This window comes from Rhodamnia argentea, chromosome 10, assembly GCF_020921035.1.
Source record: "Rhodamnia argentea isolate NSW1041297 chromosome 10, ASM2092103v1, whole genome shotgun sequence".
NCBI lineage: Eukaryota > Viridiplantae > Streptophyta > Magnoliopsida > Myrtales > Myrtaceae > Rhodamnia > Rhodamnia argentea.
Genome location: NC_063159.1, coordinates 24,750,247 through 24,767,476, shown reverse-complemented (window position 1 = coordinate 24,767,476; position 17,230 = coordinate 24,750,247). Strand labels below are relative to the sequence as shown.

General features: G+C 42.9%; 1 protein-coding gene across 1 annotated transcript; it reads right to left on the bottom strand.

Moving 5' to 3' along the window:
- Nucleotides 1-4,446: 4,446 nt before the first annotated feature.
- Nucleotides 4,447-7,175, bottom strand: LOC125312742. Its single transcript, XM_048271864.1, has 2 exons — nt 6,897-7,175; nt 4,447-4,896 (listed from the first exon to the last, which is right to left on the bottom strand). The coding sequence occupies exons 1-2, from the start codon at nt 7,173-7,175 to the stop codon at nt 4,447-4,449; spliced, it is 729 nt and encodes a 242-aa protein (XP_048127821.1).
- Nucleotides 7,176-17,230: the final 10,055 nt, after the last annotated feature.

Here is a 17,230-nt window from a genome sequence, read left to right as displayed (position 1 = left end):
AGAAGCTAGCATTAAACTTCCCGCTAATCTGGTTCAAAAACTCAGAATTTTCTTGAAGCACTTCTCCACAGGTTTCGAGCATTTCCGTCGAAATCAAAGCCAAGTAATTGCTCTTGCCAAATCTGATGGCCAGTCCTTTTTGCCCAGCATTGAGACCAAGGAGGCAGAGCAGCTCGTGAACCGAGAGAGACAATCTTTACAATCCATCATCACCGAGATTGCCGGTTTGAATGAGCGTGAGCTTGACCTTAAACGGCAAAGGCTGGCGATAGAGAAAGAGATAGAAGAGATCCAGCGTCGGCGGTCAATTATATCTTCTCACTAGGCTACCGCCGAGGAGCAGCTCAAGACGTCCACTGCTTTCTTAGAGGAGAAAAAACGAGCCGACCATGCCCGAATGGCAAGAGTGGAAGTGGAAAGACGGCCAGCTAGGAGTGTTGGCCTTGAGCGCAATAGGAAGTTTGAATATATCCTTTGTAGCTTACTTAGAACGTCTCAAAGAATCTTGTATCCCGAACCTTCTTAATGAAATCATGTGTGTTTCACGCTAAAATTTGCCGTGTTTTTAGCAACATGACCTCCCATGTTCGCCTAACCGTCCGCCTATTTCGGTTAACTCCTTGGTACCCTCTATATAACTGCGTCTTCGAATATGATATCGTCTAACCATGGCGGACTTTTACCCTAGTAGCTTAGGTATTCATGCGACCACATGCCTGTCGCGCCTTAGCGGTCTTTCTCGCTATGAGGATGAAGGAAAGGTAGTCTTGTCCTTTATGGACCATAGATCGGGAAGTAGCCATATCAGCTTGGGCCTACATCTTACATGCCTACCACCCCCTTCGATGCCGACGGATTGTTTTCCTCGTAGTTTCAAGGAAACCTTACCCATTGAACAATCCATCATCTGTGCTTCGGCCTGGTTGTCGAATAACCATAGATTCTCTTCGTATCCGTCTTTTGATAGCCGATTCCATAATTGGTTTAAAGGATTGGAGGGGGAGCTAAGCAGCATCTGGGCACGAGCCAGGATCGACATCTTGCTGTCATTTTGCGGTATGTCCATTGATCCTCTTGAATACGGACTTATTGGCAGCTTATGTTGTTTCCGGTCACCCTCGTCAAACTATTTCTTCTTTCCCACCGGTCCCGTGACCCCTACCTTACTTGATATTTGGTCATTGACCGGTTTCTCTCCATTTGTCGAGTGTGAAGTTCAACTCCCAAGTGGCCAACCTCTGCTTGATATGGCTCATTGTCACGATCTTTCTTATGATGAATTCATGGACTATTATATCGAAACTTCGGGGCCCATTCATCTCAAAGAACATACTGCTTTTCTACCGTGTTGGCACTACAAATATGTTTTCTGTCTCGCCACGTATCAAGTATCTTCAGAGTTTCTTGATGTAGCATGTGCACTTACACAAGGCAATGATGTTGGACCGGGCCGAATGTTCTTGGCCGCCCTATACCGTGGTTTGGCGGATGCATAACTTTCACTTGTAGGTAAACATTCTCTTCCCTTTTCCGGTCCCTTGTAGATTCTGCATTGGTGGTTGCGGGTTTACTTTCCCCAAATGTTTCATGACAAAACACCTTCTTCGACAACCGTTGAAAGAAGTCGTGTGCCTATGGCTTTTGATCGAACCCTTCGACACACGTCCGATGGTTCCACCTCATTCGACAATCTCCTGGCTGTCCTACTGTCTCTTACTAACTTTTACTTCTTCAAGCTACCCGTCAAAGATGGTATTTACAGTTCTTTAAGCGGTAGCTTCGACGCTCACCTTTTCTGGATGAGTGTTCTAGTTCCAATGGACTTGGCTCTGAACTTGTCCGGAGGGGGTAGATTCTCATCGGGATTCGAGATTTATAATCCCCATTATTATGCTCGCCAATTTGGGCTTACTTAGGGTGTTCCCATACCAGCAGTATACTCCATGAATTTCCCTTTCTGCAGCCAAGGGGCTACTACCGATATGGTTTGCCACATCGAAGTAGCATATACGACTTTCGAACGCTTCATGTTTATCAATTTCTCCGGTCACCATTGTATTTCTTCATTCTTCGAGCAATGGTGGCAAGGCTACAATTCTTCCTTATTCCCCGACAGCATGGGCAATGTTCTTTCCAAGGTCCGTCGAACTCCATTAGGCTTACTGCATCCCCTAAGGAAATCCGCTTCACTATTCATGTCGAACATGGTACTCGATCAGCCAGCTGATGAGGTAAGTCTTTCCTTAGTCTTCTTATCAAGGATCTGTGCTAAACCGATATTCGTTGTGTCACGGGTGATTCGCTAGCCTCCGACGATCATACTGAAGGAATTTCCAAGGACACGTGGGTTGTCCCTATGAATATGGCAAGTGTCTCAACTAGCTCGCCAAACATGTTTTGTGACAACTACCAATTGGTCTCTGCTAAGCGGTTGTGACTTTATGATCTTCCGGAAGAAGGATACGCCAATATATGTTGCAATGTGGCCGTCGAAAACGAAGTCAGAGATCTCTTTACCTTCCTAACTAATTTACCTTACTCAATCTAATATCGTGCTCTGGAGTTCGCCGTTAATGAACTTTTTCTCACATTTGGCTCGGTCCCGAAATCATATAAAACGAGGCAATAGGGTCTTAGAGCCATCAATGAACTGGAAGAGGCTTCTCTCCTTGTCGACGAAGAGTTGTCTCATTATCGTGGTGTACTCAATACCCTAAATAATAATGAGAGTAGCTCTTTGCAGGCTTTATCTGCTCAACTAAAAGTAATCAAGCGGCGGGAGGCTATCCGCAACTCTCTTCACCTTGAGATGTTAAAGGCCGGACACCAGAAGGCATCAATGATCGATGCTAACTGTAATAGTGATATGTAACTTCATAGTTTTGTACTAAGCATCGAGTAGCATGTACCGTAACCCACCATTATTTGACTTATGTCAGCACGACCGTTTCCCCACTCCTGTTGTCTCTCTTTGGTCTATCCCGAGTGTGGATCTTCCAGCTTCGACGTCGAATCATGTACAGCTTAGCAAGGCATGATTTCAAAAGATCTTCCTTTCCCTCGCAGCGTTTAAATGTAAGACGTCGTTTCATACTTATCCGAAAGCCTAATAGCCACGCCTTTTGATAGAGACGGCAGATAACTAGGAACGGCTCTCCACGTTACTAGGATTAACCGCACCTTTCCATTTTCCCACAACGAACTTGATTGCCTCGTAACTCGATACTCAACAACAATCATAACTGCCCTGGTAACGGGAAGATCGTAGACGAATTCTGTGTATCGTCAGATGAGACGTCGCTTGGACTTTCCCTATAAGTAGCAGCGCTTGTTTAGAGCAATTCTTCATTCGGACTTCTCATCCATAGCGCGAGCCTTCTTTCATGCCAATATGAAGCCCACCACTTCTTCCGCCTCATTCTCTTCGCCTTTTACTCGCGAATTCACCAATCTGTGGAGAGAAATCATTTCTCTCATGGGTCATACTTACGCTTTGTTGACGGTACGTCCCCGGGCTCTTGAAAAGTTGAACTCTTTCCTAAAACGGGGCATGCCATTTGGTCTCCCCGCTTATAATCCATTTCGAGCGACCTACGACGAGTTCATGGTCACTTTCGACTATGGGCTCGAGCGATTTCGGCAAAACGTGGCCGCCATTTCCAAACACGACCTTACCGAGCATGAGTTGTGGTGCAAAATAGAAGAAGTTGAGAATGGGGAAGTGGAGTACAAGGAGCTCTATAATGCCTAGGAAGCCCTTCTTTCGTCTTACTTCGGCATTCTTCAACTTCAAAACATTGTCTCTGACCGCCCGAGGGTCGGTCGGCGGCGTCTGCAAGGGGTCCTTGAATGATTCCGAGCATCAAGAGTACGAACTAGGTGAGGCCTGTGAAGCCCGATCTTTGACTTCTGCTGAAGCCACCGCCGAGGCCTTAAAGACCATAGTAGACACCGCCAATGATCTCGTGCAGGCCCGGATTACACGCCTTCAAGGATTGGAGCGTGAAAGGGATGCTCTGGAGGCTTCGGTGGGCAAACTAGCTCGGGCCAAGCACTACGCCCAAGAGGAGAACACTCTACTCGAGGGCCGATTGCGTCATTTCACCGCCCGCTTTCACAAGCATCTTAAATAGAAGTGAGGCCGCACCAGGAAAGGCAGGAAGTAATACCAGAGAGAGAGATGAAGAGAGAAAGAGGGAGAGAGAGAGAGAGAGAAAGAGAGAAAGAGAGAGAGAGAGAGAGAAGGGAAGAGGAAAAATGCACGAGAGTTGTTTAGTAATGAATTGGCGTTTTTCACTCTGTACCTCCTATTTCTTCTCTGTTTTCCGACATATACGTATAAAATTTCTTCAAATATTTCCTGTTGATCAATCGCTGTAATTCTTGCCCATTAATCTCCATCAATCGATATGCGTTTCCTAGGAGGACGTTGGCTATTAAATACGGTCATTCCCACTTTGGTGACCACTTGCCAAATTTTTCGTTGTCAAGACTTGCAGGCAAAATAGTCTTCCGGACTAAGTCTCCCACCTTGAAACGCTTAATCTTCACATGCTTGTTATATGCTTTGGCTACTCTTTGCTTATGAATCATCAGCTTTTCCAGGGCCGTAGTTCGATTATCTCCCAGCTCATCAATATTGGCGTACATCATCTCATCGTATCGCTCTTTCGCCATATTTCTTTGGAGTTTTACTCTTAATGATCGCACGATAATTTCCAGAGGCAACACAGCCTCCCGTCCATATGTCAACATATAAGGGCTTCCTCTAGTGCTGGATCTCTTAGATGTTCGATAAACCCATAACACTATCGACAGTAGTGAATCCCACTCCCTTGGGTTATCCTCTAAATGCTGCTTTATTAGTCCGATGATTATCTTATTGGAGGCTTCCGCCTAACCATTAGCCTGAGCATAATAGGGCGTCGAATGAATCATCTTGATTCCTCTTGACTTGGTGAAATCCAAAATTTCTCGCCCTGTGAAGACCGTCCCTTGGTCAACGGTTATAGTCTCCGGAATTTCAAACCGATGAATAATCCGCTCCTCGATGAATTCTTTCACCATTTTCCGCGTCATGTTCTTGTATGAGGCTGCCTCCACCCACTTTGTGAAATAATCCGTAGCCACCGTAATGAAACCGTGTTTTTTTTATGAGGGCGGATAAATTTTCCCTATTATATCTATTGCCCATCCTCGAAAAGGCCAATGGCTTGACAATTGGGTTCATTAATGCAGCTGGCGAATGTTGAACCGATCAATGCTTCTAGCACGACCGGCAACCCGTCGCATAATCGATGCAATCCTTAGTGATTGTTGGCCAAAAATACCCATGCCGTCTTAGCAACCACTTTGTCTTTAAACCAGCTTGATGTGCTCCACAAATCCCTCATGAACCTCTGTCATCGCTATCATCGCTTCTTCTTGATTTAGACACTTTAGAAGCAACCCATCGACCGTTCTGCAATATAGTTCTTGATCAATTAGAAGATACTTCAGGGCTTTTCTTTTAAAGTCTTTACCGCGCAACCCCGGTTCCCTTAAATAGCCGATAAAGGGGGTCCTCCAATCTTGTTGGCTAAGGTCTTTGCCCGAACCCTCAGCTTTTTCATTTTCGACCATCATCACCCGTGCCTCTATCGAAGGCAAAGTTCTTATTTGGGTAATAATATGACCAGCTAGTTCCATCGATATCCGATACTCGGATACCACCCGAGCTAGCTCATTAGCTTCCGCATTCTCGCTTCTTTTGATGTGGGTGAGCTCGTACTCGACAAAGTTCAACAGGAGCTGCCTCGCTAAAAAGTGATGTCTCACGATGTTCTCACCGAGGCATTGATATTCTTCTTTCAACTGTCTAATCATCAATTGAGAGTCGCCCTTTATTTTTGTTGACTTGACTCCCATGTTAGTTAGGACATTCGGTCTTACGATCAAAGCTTCATATTCGGCTTGATTATTTGAACATTTGAACTCAAACTTGAACACAAACTTAGTCTTTTGTTGATAGGGTGACACGATCATAATCCCATCACCCGACGACCCGGATGTTACCGACCCATCGAAATATAATACCCATGGTGTTATACAGAGATAATTTTCGTCATCTTCTATTTTCAACCCGATGGATATTTCGTGATGAAATTAGACATTGCCTACCCTTTTACTGCTTTGAGCGGCACGTATATTAAATTGATCTCTATCGGAGTAAATGCCCATTTCGCGATCCGGCCTCTTATGATTGGCCTGGACAACATGTACTTAATTACATCTGTTTTGCAGATTACATGCACCGTGGTCGGCAGCATGCAATATCGTAATTTGGTACGGGCAAAGTACAATGATAAGCACAACTTCTCGATGGGTGTGTATCTCGTCTCGGCGTCATTGAGTATCCTACTCATGTAATAAATGGCCTATTCTTTACTTTCTTCATTTTCTTGGGCCAGCATACTCCCTATCGTCGCATTAGTCAGGGGCATGTATAATTTCAATGGCCTTCCCTTTTTTGGCGGTATCAACACCGGTGGCTTGCTCATGTATTCTTTTAACTTGTTGAAAGCCAATTGATGTTTCTCCTCTCACTCGAACTCTTGTTTATTCTTCAATTTGAGCAATGGAGAGAAGACTTCGATTTTTCCCGACAGGTTAGCTATAAAACGTCGCAGGAAATTTAACTTCTCAATCAACATCTGTAGCCGCTTCTTATTCATGGGGGGCAACAAACCTAAAATAGCCTTAGTTTTGTCCTTATCTATTTCTATACCTCTCCGATGAACCGGAAAGCCTAAGAAATTACCTGCCCTTATCCCGAAAGTACATTTCAAAAGATTCATTTTCGGTTTAAACTTGCGCATTCTAACAAAAGTCTGTTCCAATTGGTATAGATGACTTACTTGGTCCGTCTTAAGGATGACGTCGTCAATGTAGACCTCCACGAACTTTCCAATCATATCATGGAAAATAAAGTTTATTGCCCTTTGATAAGTGGTGCCAGCATTCTTTAGTCCAAATGGCATGACGATCCATTCAAAAGTACCGATAGCCCCAGGACACCCGAAAGCTGTTTTGTGGACATCTTCAGCTGCTATGAAGATCCGGTTGTACCCAGAATGTCCGTCCATAAGAGACATAATCTCATTACTGGAAGCCGAATCAATCAACAAATCGGCCATAGGCATTTGATACTCATCTTTCGGTGTAGCCGCATTGAGATCACGGAAGTCAATGCATACTCTTAGCTTACCATTTTCTTCTTGATTGGCACGATGTTAGATAGCCATTCAACATACCTTGCCATCCTTATAAAGCTGGCGAAAAGGAGATGCTTAATTTCCTCCTTGATTTTGAGGACTACTTCTGGAGCAAACCTTCTCGGAGCTTGTTGGTGTGGTCGAAATCCCTTTTTGATTGGTAAACAATGCTCGACCACCTTCCTATTCGGACCGTGCATCTCGTGGTAGTTCCAAGCGAAACAATCTTTATATTCCCTTAACAAGCTTACCAACTAATCCTTAAACTGCTGGTCAAGCAATTTGCTAATGTAAGTTGGTTGTCGGCAAGCTTCGTCTTCGAGGTTTACTTCTTCTAATGTGTCTTAAGCTTCAAACGCTTTGGCGTCTTCCTCCACTGGAGAACCGTCGAATTCCCGAATTCCCTCTATCATTTCGTCCGATCGTCCAGCTTGTTCGGCCTTCTAGGCCAAATGCCTCCTAGTGGAGACTTGCACTAATAACCTGGTTCCCATCGACCAACCGGCCGGGTGACTCCGCCGATTCCTTTCTTGGGATCCACTCGGTGTTTCTATTGTCGAAACGGCAGAATGCGATATCTCTTGGGTCAACCTCAAGAGGTTCGGATATGCGGAGGTAGTCATCCGTCATGACTTTATCTCAGCCAGATATACAAGTCCAAGTCACACAAGTTTGCGGGTCAGCATTTACATACTCTACCTTATCCCCATTCCAAAATGCCAGCATTTGGTGGAGTGTCGATGGGACACACTTGTTTATGTGTATCCAGTCTCTCCCTAGCAGGAGATTATATGACCCGTCAGCATCGACGACGCAGAAAGACGTCCTCGATGTTTTAGATCCGACGATTAAGTTTTCACATACATGTCTTTCACTTCGATGATCTCGTCAATGAAATCGGACAACTGGATGTTCGATGGGATAATCTCATCATCGTTCCTTCCCATTTTCTGGAAGAAGCGATATGGGATGAGATTTAATGTTGAACCTCCATCTACCAACACCTTCATTACTGGCTGCCCGTTAATCTTGGCATTTATATTGAGCGACTTCAAATGATTCGATATCTTCTCCAGTGGTTCCTTGAACTCTATGATTTCCTCGTCGTCGAAGCGTAACCGAGCACTCTCTTTTTCTTGTACCACTGCTTCCTCATTATGACTAGCCAAGGGCGGCTCCGATCAAAACTCATTAGGTAACTTAACTTGGACCATACAAGAGCTTTGGGGCGATACCGACCTACTTGAGCGATCTCTGAATTGAGGTTTTGACTTAGGAGAGCACTCAAATTTAAGCTGTCTGCAACCCTCTTTAACTGGTGGCTTCTCCTCCGGTTTGCGTCTCCGGACCAAGTTTCTCGCTCTTCGTGGTCTAGGACGACCTGGAGCCATGGTCATCGGTTCGGGGTTAAGTAGTGTGACCCGTCGCTATATTGTGTGGGCTCTTCTTTTCCTTTGCAACCTCCTTTCTCCGGTACGGGTCATGGCCTCCTCTTCTCTTCGAAGCTCTGTCGCCTCGTACCAGGATCCTTCCAAGGGATTGCTAGGGATTTTAAGAGTTTTCTAGTACCGAGGTCCGGCTGAAGCGTAATAATCAGCTTGGGCATTGTTGTCGAATTGCTTTGCCCACCCGTTCTTTCCTTGAGGGTAGGCTGATGGAGGGTCATAACTCACGTAATAGTCAAACTTTCCGCTAGGTTCTCCCAACATGTCAATCATAGGATCCCCTTCTATGTACCGCTGTGCAAACGACTTGTGAATCTTTTGTCGACTAGGAACCTTTGTGGGCCTTACCTCCTTGTCTTGAGCTGGCCGTCTATCTTCCCGATTGATATGGCCGACCCATTGGTCATTGTCTTTGCGCTAACCTATTCTCCACAGCTCACGCCTACAACGAGTACAAAGATTCGACGACTTGTGCTCCCTTCCTGGTTGCCACAAAGACACCATTCCGGTCATTACCGGAAGGGGTCTCGTATCTACATCCATAGGAGATTTTCCTTTATCGTCGATGAATCCGATCTTCCCTTGTCAAATAGCTTCTTGGATATTTTTCTTGAGAACCAAACAATCCGTGGTGTTGTGGCTTCATGAGTGATGCCATTTGCAATACCTCTTTCTATCCATCTCTTCCTTTGTCGGTATTTTTTGACCTTTCGTCAACCTAATTTGTCCATCGCCTAATAGTATATCGAAAATTTCTTCCGTTCGATTTGCATCAAATGAGTAGTATACCGCCTCCTTAACCTTAGCCATGACGGTTGATTTCTCCTTCATCCTTGCCGGCTTCAATGCTTGACAAGTGTATGGCTTATCTATGATTAGTTGAGCGACGCCCACTTCGATAGAATCAGTAGGATCTTCGACGAAATCTGCTGATTCAACAAAACTTATATCTCCCCTGCGAGTGTGCCTTTTGTCTCTTTCTTTGAGTAGGGTTTCATGTTTAATGGCCATGGTAGATAGCTCGAACAAATCCGCACATGGATGCCCTACTATCCCGTCCCGTATTTCGAACTTTAGCCCATTGAAAGCAAATTCTATGAAAGTCTTTTCGAGTAAAGGGACTAGACATTTGTTTCTAGCTTTCTTGAATCTCACGATAAATTGATCGACGGTTTCATTTGCCATTTGCCTCATTGTCAACAAATCAGCTATTGACAAATTTGGCACGGCCTCATTGAACCGGCTATGAAATAGACATTCCATCTGTTCCCAAGCTAATACCGAATTTGGTGGTAGGGTCGTATACCATGTAAAGGCAGTCTTCGACAAAGAAAGTGGGAACAATCTTAACTTCCAATGATCAGCATGAGTAGCATCTCCACATAAAGCTAGAAAACGATTAACATGCTCGTATGTAGACTACTCGTTTTCCCCAGAGAAGAGTGTAAACTCCGGTATCTTAAATCCTCTTGGATATGGGACGGTATCCATCCAATCGGGATATGGCTTTCCATACACATTGACTTTGTACCCTACTATTGGATCATTATACCCGATTACCGGGTCTACGGCTAGCTAGTTTGGATACATGGGTTGATAAGGTACCTGATATCCTGGTTGTTGCGTAGCCGGATGCCCCGGTTGTAAGGCTGGCTGAACAACTTGAAACACCGGCCGAGGAATTCGTGCCTGCAACCCCGGCTGAAATCCCGGTTGTGCATATTGCTTCTGAACATGGTACCCGGGCTGAAAGGGTTGGTCAGGTCCCCGAACTTGAGGCGACCGGTCTTGCCCCCCGGCTTGGCCTTACCCCCTAGGAGGAACGGGTATCGCTCCTTCGTTGATCATGGGTGCATGGGGCCTATTCACCGGGATATGAGCAACAATAGGTTGAAGAGTGGGCACAGCCTGTCGGTTAACACGTCCTATCGCCTCAATCGGATCTATATTTACTTGAGGGTTAGAACCATCACCCGACACAGCGGTAAGATCTCTCCTCGCTTCAAAATCCTTGTGGGCGCTACCGGTGGCAGGTTTTGTCCAGCATAACCCGTGTTCATTGGAGCAACGGGATTTCTAGTGGGTATGATCGAACTCCCACCTTGAGGTTGCACCGAAGTCCCATGTTGACTTGAGGCACACTCATGATAAGTGTTAATGATCAATGGTCTAACCACATTAGTCATTCGTTGAACCATGTGGTTCGCAAACTCATTTTGGACTTCTTTAATAGTACGTCTTATCGACGATAACATGACAGGTGTCATTTCCATATTTCTTCTAGGCTCTTCAATAAGGCGTCGAGGTACCTCATCGTTGTTTCCCTAGACCTGGTTTCCTAGTCCATGAGCTGCAGTTGATGACTCCTCACGAGGCACTCCTTCCATGGGCTCGTCTCCAATGTCATCTGCATTGCTACGTCCTCTCGTTCGCAGCATAGCGCTCTCTCGAACTAATACCACTGGTCCCACCGGGCGTGCCAAAAAAGACTTTTGCGCATTTAAAATCCTTCGACCAAACCCAAACGAGTTCCCGGCCTTTGGCCCAGATGAGGTTGAGGCCCAAAAGGATTATCCACGCGGGAATCATTTATCGAACTTAATCCGTTCGTTTTCCAATAAGGAGCTCCGAGTCGGTTTTGGACAGAGAACGTCAAATGCGAAAGATATTTATATTGAGAACAGAGTCGTGATACAAAATCTTGTCGATTCGACAGCCCACTCATTCGACAATGAAGCGAACTTTAAAGCACTAGGACTTGGAATTTGGCTCCGATAATTCGATCGACGCAGCTAAACCAAAATTGTAGGACACAATGCCGGAATCCAATCGACAGCACTAGACGGTAGACAAAGGATACAATACCGGAATTTAATCGATGATATTGGACAGGATGAGCGATGGGAACAACATCGGAATTGAATCGATGGCACCGAACCTAATGAGCGGACACCGGAATCTAATCGACGACACATAACTCTGAGTATGAACCTCACCGAAATTGAATCAACAATGAGAATCTGGAAGCTATAACTAAACTAGAGACTAAAGGTTAAAAATAGAGACGAGTGTTTGTGTGTGTGTTTTTGGGTGTTCTCTTGCCTGTTGTGGCTGTAGGTATTTATAGATCAAGTCTAGTAATAGTCGAGCGGTTATTTCTTTGGCCCCACGTTTCGCTCTCTTTTGATATGCCATGTGGGTAACTCCTTAGTGGCTCCTTGGTTTTCGCACTATTTCTTTTCACCTCGTGGGGATTGTCGCTAATCCTTTATTAACCGCTCCGATCGTGGCTCTTTTCGCGCGCTTCTTCTTTCGTCCTTTAAGGAAGATGCCGCCAAAATTTTCTTTGACACGTGGCATTTCAACGATCCTTCTGAGTCTGTCTTTAGTGCTCCCATTTGTAGACAATCGAAGCTCTCGTTTACCACATGGCCATCCCCTTGGGGGTAACCTTAGGTGTTAACAGTGATTAATCATAACTACCTTCTAGATTTAGATATAATGAATGTTCCAGAGCTCTGAATCATCCCTAACAAAAAGCTCTCTTGGGCATGTGGAAAGGACTCGAGTCAACCAAGAAAGAGTAGGTTGAGAAGAGGGTTTGACACCTCACCTCCCTATTTTAGAACCGCGAGTTGCAACCAATTTCTTAGGATACCCTTTTTTAGCTTCTAGAATCTATTTCTTAGCTTAAAATTAGGATACCCTTCTTTAGCTTCTAGAATCTATTTCTTAGCTTAAAATCCCTCTTACTAATTGGAATCAAAGAATTAGTAAATGATCAAATATTTATCCCACTTTTGGAATCCTAAAACATCGACTTCGTGTTTGGTCAAAGCAAATTAACCCCAACTATTGAGGAATACGATATTGCCATTGGTAGGGTTGGTTTTTTGGTCTAGTTGATCCTCCAATTGGAATCGATCACATTCCTCTTTTGAGTCAATATCTCTTATAGACATGTCCCAAATCAAGAATATTCATGAGGAAGATTCTAATGCCCTTTCTTTGACATTCTTTGAGCGACATTTCTTGACTTTGTCTAGAGAAGCGAATAATCAAATTCCTAAGGTCTTTCTTCTAGCAATCTTTGGGTTTGTAATCTTCCCTTTTCACCAAAAAGACTATGGATATAGTATTTCATATTGTCAAATAAGTGTGCTTATTCAAGTGGTTCACAAATATGATCTTAAGTGAAACATTCGTATCACTCAATAGATTCAAACAGAAAGGGGTGGATACTCTTAGAGCCCCTTTAGTATTACTCCAAATTTGGCTTGTTTCCCATATCAAAAACTTGGGTCTAAACGTGAATTCTCCATCTTCGTCAAGAGTCCCATCCTATCCTTCAATCCAAGATAGATCAATTTCTTTCCATATTTGTCATTCTCTATGTGAATCAATTTTCTGAACAGCGTCTCTCCGAATCGATCCATTGGCATGTTCGATGGATAGGTTCTCCTGAAGTACATCTCATCAACATATTGGACAATCCCATCTCGCTTTCGGAATTGACTAGGCCTACGTCCTCCTACCCTTTAGAGAGAGAAAGGAGGAGGCGACGGTACGCTTGACACGTATGGTTCTGTAGTGGGTTGTACTGTGGATGAGTAGCTAAGACTATTGGTACTGACAGCAGCCCCCGCACAAATTTTTCAAATTCCTTTGTCCACATCTGTCAAATAAGTACCTTGAATCTGGAATATACATTGCTGTTTCAAAATGTGAGGAATCTCGTACTCTGAGATGTCGACAGTGCCTCTTGTTTTTAGTCGAAGCTTCAATGTAACAAGCAAATGAACCTACTCGGAGTGGTTGCATGAAGTGGACTAAGTCACATTATGAGAAGAGTGAACTCGAAGATTTCGATGGGAACAATTCGAGAATTATGGGGGACAATTTCCATGTTATGTGACTGCACCACTTTTTGTATACTACTTTTTATCTTCCAGCGAGGTAGGGCCTCTTATTGAAGAGATACTTGAGTGCATTTTCGTACAATTAAGTGAATGGAAATGCTATCTTCCTAGCAAAGGAAGGCCGTGCAATGGGGAGGGCTCGTCGTGGAATGCAAGAGCTAACACAAGAAGTACGAATGGATGGTTCATTTCATGTTTAGTCAAGTCTCACTCAAGAGTGATTTGAAGATAGATCTGCCAACCAGATCACCCAAAGTTTTTCATAGTATTCAGTCTATTGGTGGATTGCGTAATTTTCTCATGGACACTTGCTACGTAGGGCTAGCAATCCCATTTTGCTTGTTATGTTCATGTTGACTATTCATGTCATTTGGTATTGTCATTAAAAAAGTCACGACATAATTGCAAAATGTTTTTTTAATTGAAAACGAGGGAAAACGTGTCGGTTTTGAGTTAAACCGTGTTTGGTTCGGATTTTTCTCACGAAGTTGGTGTTGAATTCAGAGTCGTGCACTCAGTTTCAAGTTGGGAATTGCCTTTCATCCCTACTCATTAGAAGTTGTAAATTCACACTGCATTGGAAATAGGACAATATTTAAAAACAATACTGACTTGGACATTGACAAATGCGAAATTTTCTTCTGATTTTCACTTTGATTTTGTTTTTTGGTGTTTTGTCTTCAAGTTTCTATTGTATCTTGCTAATTATTTTGTAATTTGAACATTGAGCTGGTTTCTCAAAACTTGGTGCGGAGAGAGAGAGAGAGATCATTATTATATTTGTTTCTCGTTCATATGAGAATGTAAGTTGTCCAGCCTTTTTTTGCCTAAGCTAGTATCATGCCATATGTCGTAGGCATAGGTGTCCACATTTGGCTCTTCATCGAACTCAAAATGATTGACAAGCTTGTTGTCTATTTTAGTTAACTTACTAGAGTGTCTCTTATTTTTTGGAGTTCGAACTCGAGATTGTTGTTGACCGGCGGCAGACACAAAATCAAGGTCCCATGAATGATTAGGTAAAATTTGAATAGTAGATAGGCTATGCATCCAAAAGAACGGAATTCTTTTTAAAAACATGGTTGTGTAGTAGAAATTTGAGTCTTGATGAGGAAAATCAATTTCTGAATTAAAAAATTAATCAGTAGTTTAGTTGACTAAGTCAACGGGGAAAACTTAGGGCGCGGATGGCAACACTTCTACTTCAAAAATCAACTTCTGATCAAAGAAAAATATTTAATAATAGAACAAATTTTCTGCTTCCGGAGCACAAACTCATTTGGTAAATATTGAAAAATTCTACTTCTAGAACATTATTAATACAGAATCTTCTACGAAAAATTATTGTCAGCGACTGAAAAATTTCTACTTCATTTTTTATTTTTTTAATTTATTTAAAAAATAAATTTTATTATTAAAAAATATTATTATTTTTTCTTTGGTAGCCAAAGATGGCGACTCAATAGCAACGGTCGGCGGTGGGTGGTGGCGGCTAGCGATGGTCGTAGCAACGGTTGGTGGCAACGGGCAGTGGTAGGTAGCGCAAGCGATGGTGGTGGAGGCGATAGTGGGCGACGGTCGACGGTGGTCACAGCAGCGGCAATGGTTAGTGGAAGGCGACTGGCGGTGGTCGCCGGAAGGCGACCGGCGGTGGTCAGCAACAGGTAGTGATCATGGCGTAGGTCGACGGAGGCTAGCAGTGGTCGGAGGTGATTGGCAAAGGTCGGTGGCGGGGGGCGGCGGTTGGCAATGGAGGGCAGCGATGGCGGAGGAGTTGTTAGGAGAAAGAGATGCTAAAAATGAAAAGAGGTTGAAGTGAGAGATATTAATGTTGAGAAATTTCTATTTCTAAAAGAGACGTAACTTTTTTTAACTTCTGGAATTGGGTAAAAAATAACTTCAAAAGTAAAAATTTGCTTCAAAAGTAGAAATGTAATGTTTCGTAACTAAACAAATTTCTACTTCAGAAATTACATTATCAAACCGATTTTTGCTCTAGAAGCACTTCTGCAACAGAAATTTATTTTCAAAAGTATTACTATGTGAGCCGTTAGTGTCCCCGAAAGACGAAACTATTTGTTACTTGTGTTGTGGGAAATTGAACATTTGACATGCACATAATTCGAAAAGTTGCCCTACAAATCATAAATTTTATGTACGAAACCCAATAGAGTTCTACAGATTTTAATTGCTACATTCCCAACAAAAAAACAAATTGCTACATTCAAGTTGTACAACTTTAACAAAAAGTCCAATCGAGACATAATTGAACAAAGTGAAAATTTCTAAAACTTGATTGATTCCTTGTCTGGGGTATAAGACTTTTGGTGCATTTTTACGTCAACTAATTTGAATAGAAGCCACTGAATGTTAAAACTTTAAAAAAGGTGCAATCAATTCCTAAAACTTATTGTAAAAGTGCAATTGAGTCCTAAAATTTTTAAGAAGTGCAATCAAATACTAAAATTTGTTAGCATTTTCTGTTTATAAAGTTGGACAAAACTAATAGAAGGACTTGATTGCACCAATTTAACAAGTTTTAGGACTTAATTGTAATATTTGAAAGTTTTAGGACTCAATTATACTCTTTGAAAATTTTAGAACTCATTTTACTTTCGCGATAATTTTAGGACTTTCAGTGCATTTATTACATAAAAAATATATCAGTAAGCATCGTATTGAAAGGAAAATCTTGCTAGAACTTGTGGAATGAAATCCTCCAATTGTGAAAATGCCACGGCAACCGATGTCCAAACGACACGATTGTCTCTGCAGTAATCTTTTCTTGGTTTCGGAGTCCACAAGTTGATCTTTCCCATGTTGCCACCACGCTTTGCAAAGGAGAAGTCAATCCCTCCGTTGATTCGCCTTTTGCCCATGAATAGAAGCAAACGAGAATGGTTTCGTATCTAAGGTAAAGTTGTCCATTTTTAAGAACGAATACTCCAATGGTTTCGTATCTAAGGTAAAGATGTCCATTTTTAAGGACGAATACTCCCTTTGCGCTTCACTTATTCATGATTTTACCTCTTGAAAGGACTTCCTATCTTTTTCCATTGAAAAAAATAAATAAACAAGAATTATTCCATATCTAAGGTAAAAGTCGATCATTTGTAAGAACGAATACTAGTCGGCCTTAGTTTTTTTTTTTTTTTTTCTCTTTCGTCCTCTCCTTTCCCTCTAATTTTCACATACTTTCTTCTTCAAGTCCATAGAGGGGACAGTTTGAGCTAGATCTCTCACAACCTTCCCTTTTTCTTGGGCTATTTTGATTCTTTACTTTCTTTTCTTGGTTTCCATCCTTTTGGAAGCTTTTCTCTTCTAATTTAATCCAAATCTGAAAGCTTCTCTCTCATTATTGTGAAGATTTCTATCTCGATCGAATTTAGATTTGGCATTTTTTGTGTATATTTGCAGGATTTCTCTTTCCTCGGGCTTCGTTGATTAAAAAGTCCAGTTTCGAAGGAGATCGGAGGAGTTTTGCGAAAGTTTTACTCTCGCGGGTATCAAATATGTACGTATTCAACCTTTTTGCTTTACTCGGTGATGGTGTTGGGGACTCCAAATCTAAGCATGCACCGCTGAAAGGCGAAGCCATAGCAAGAGATGGAGA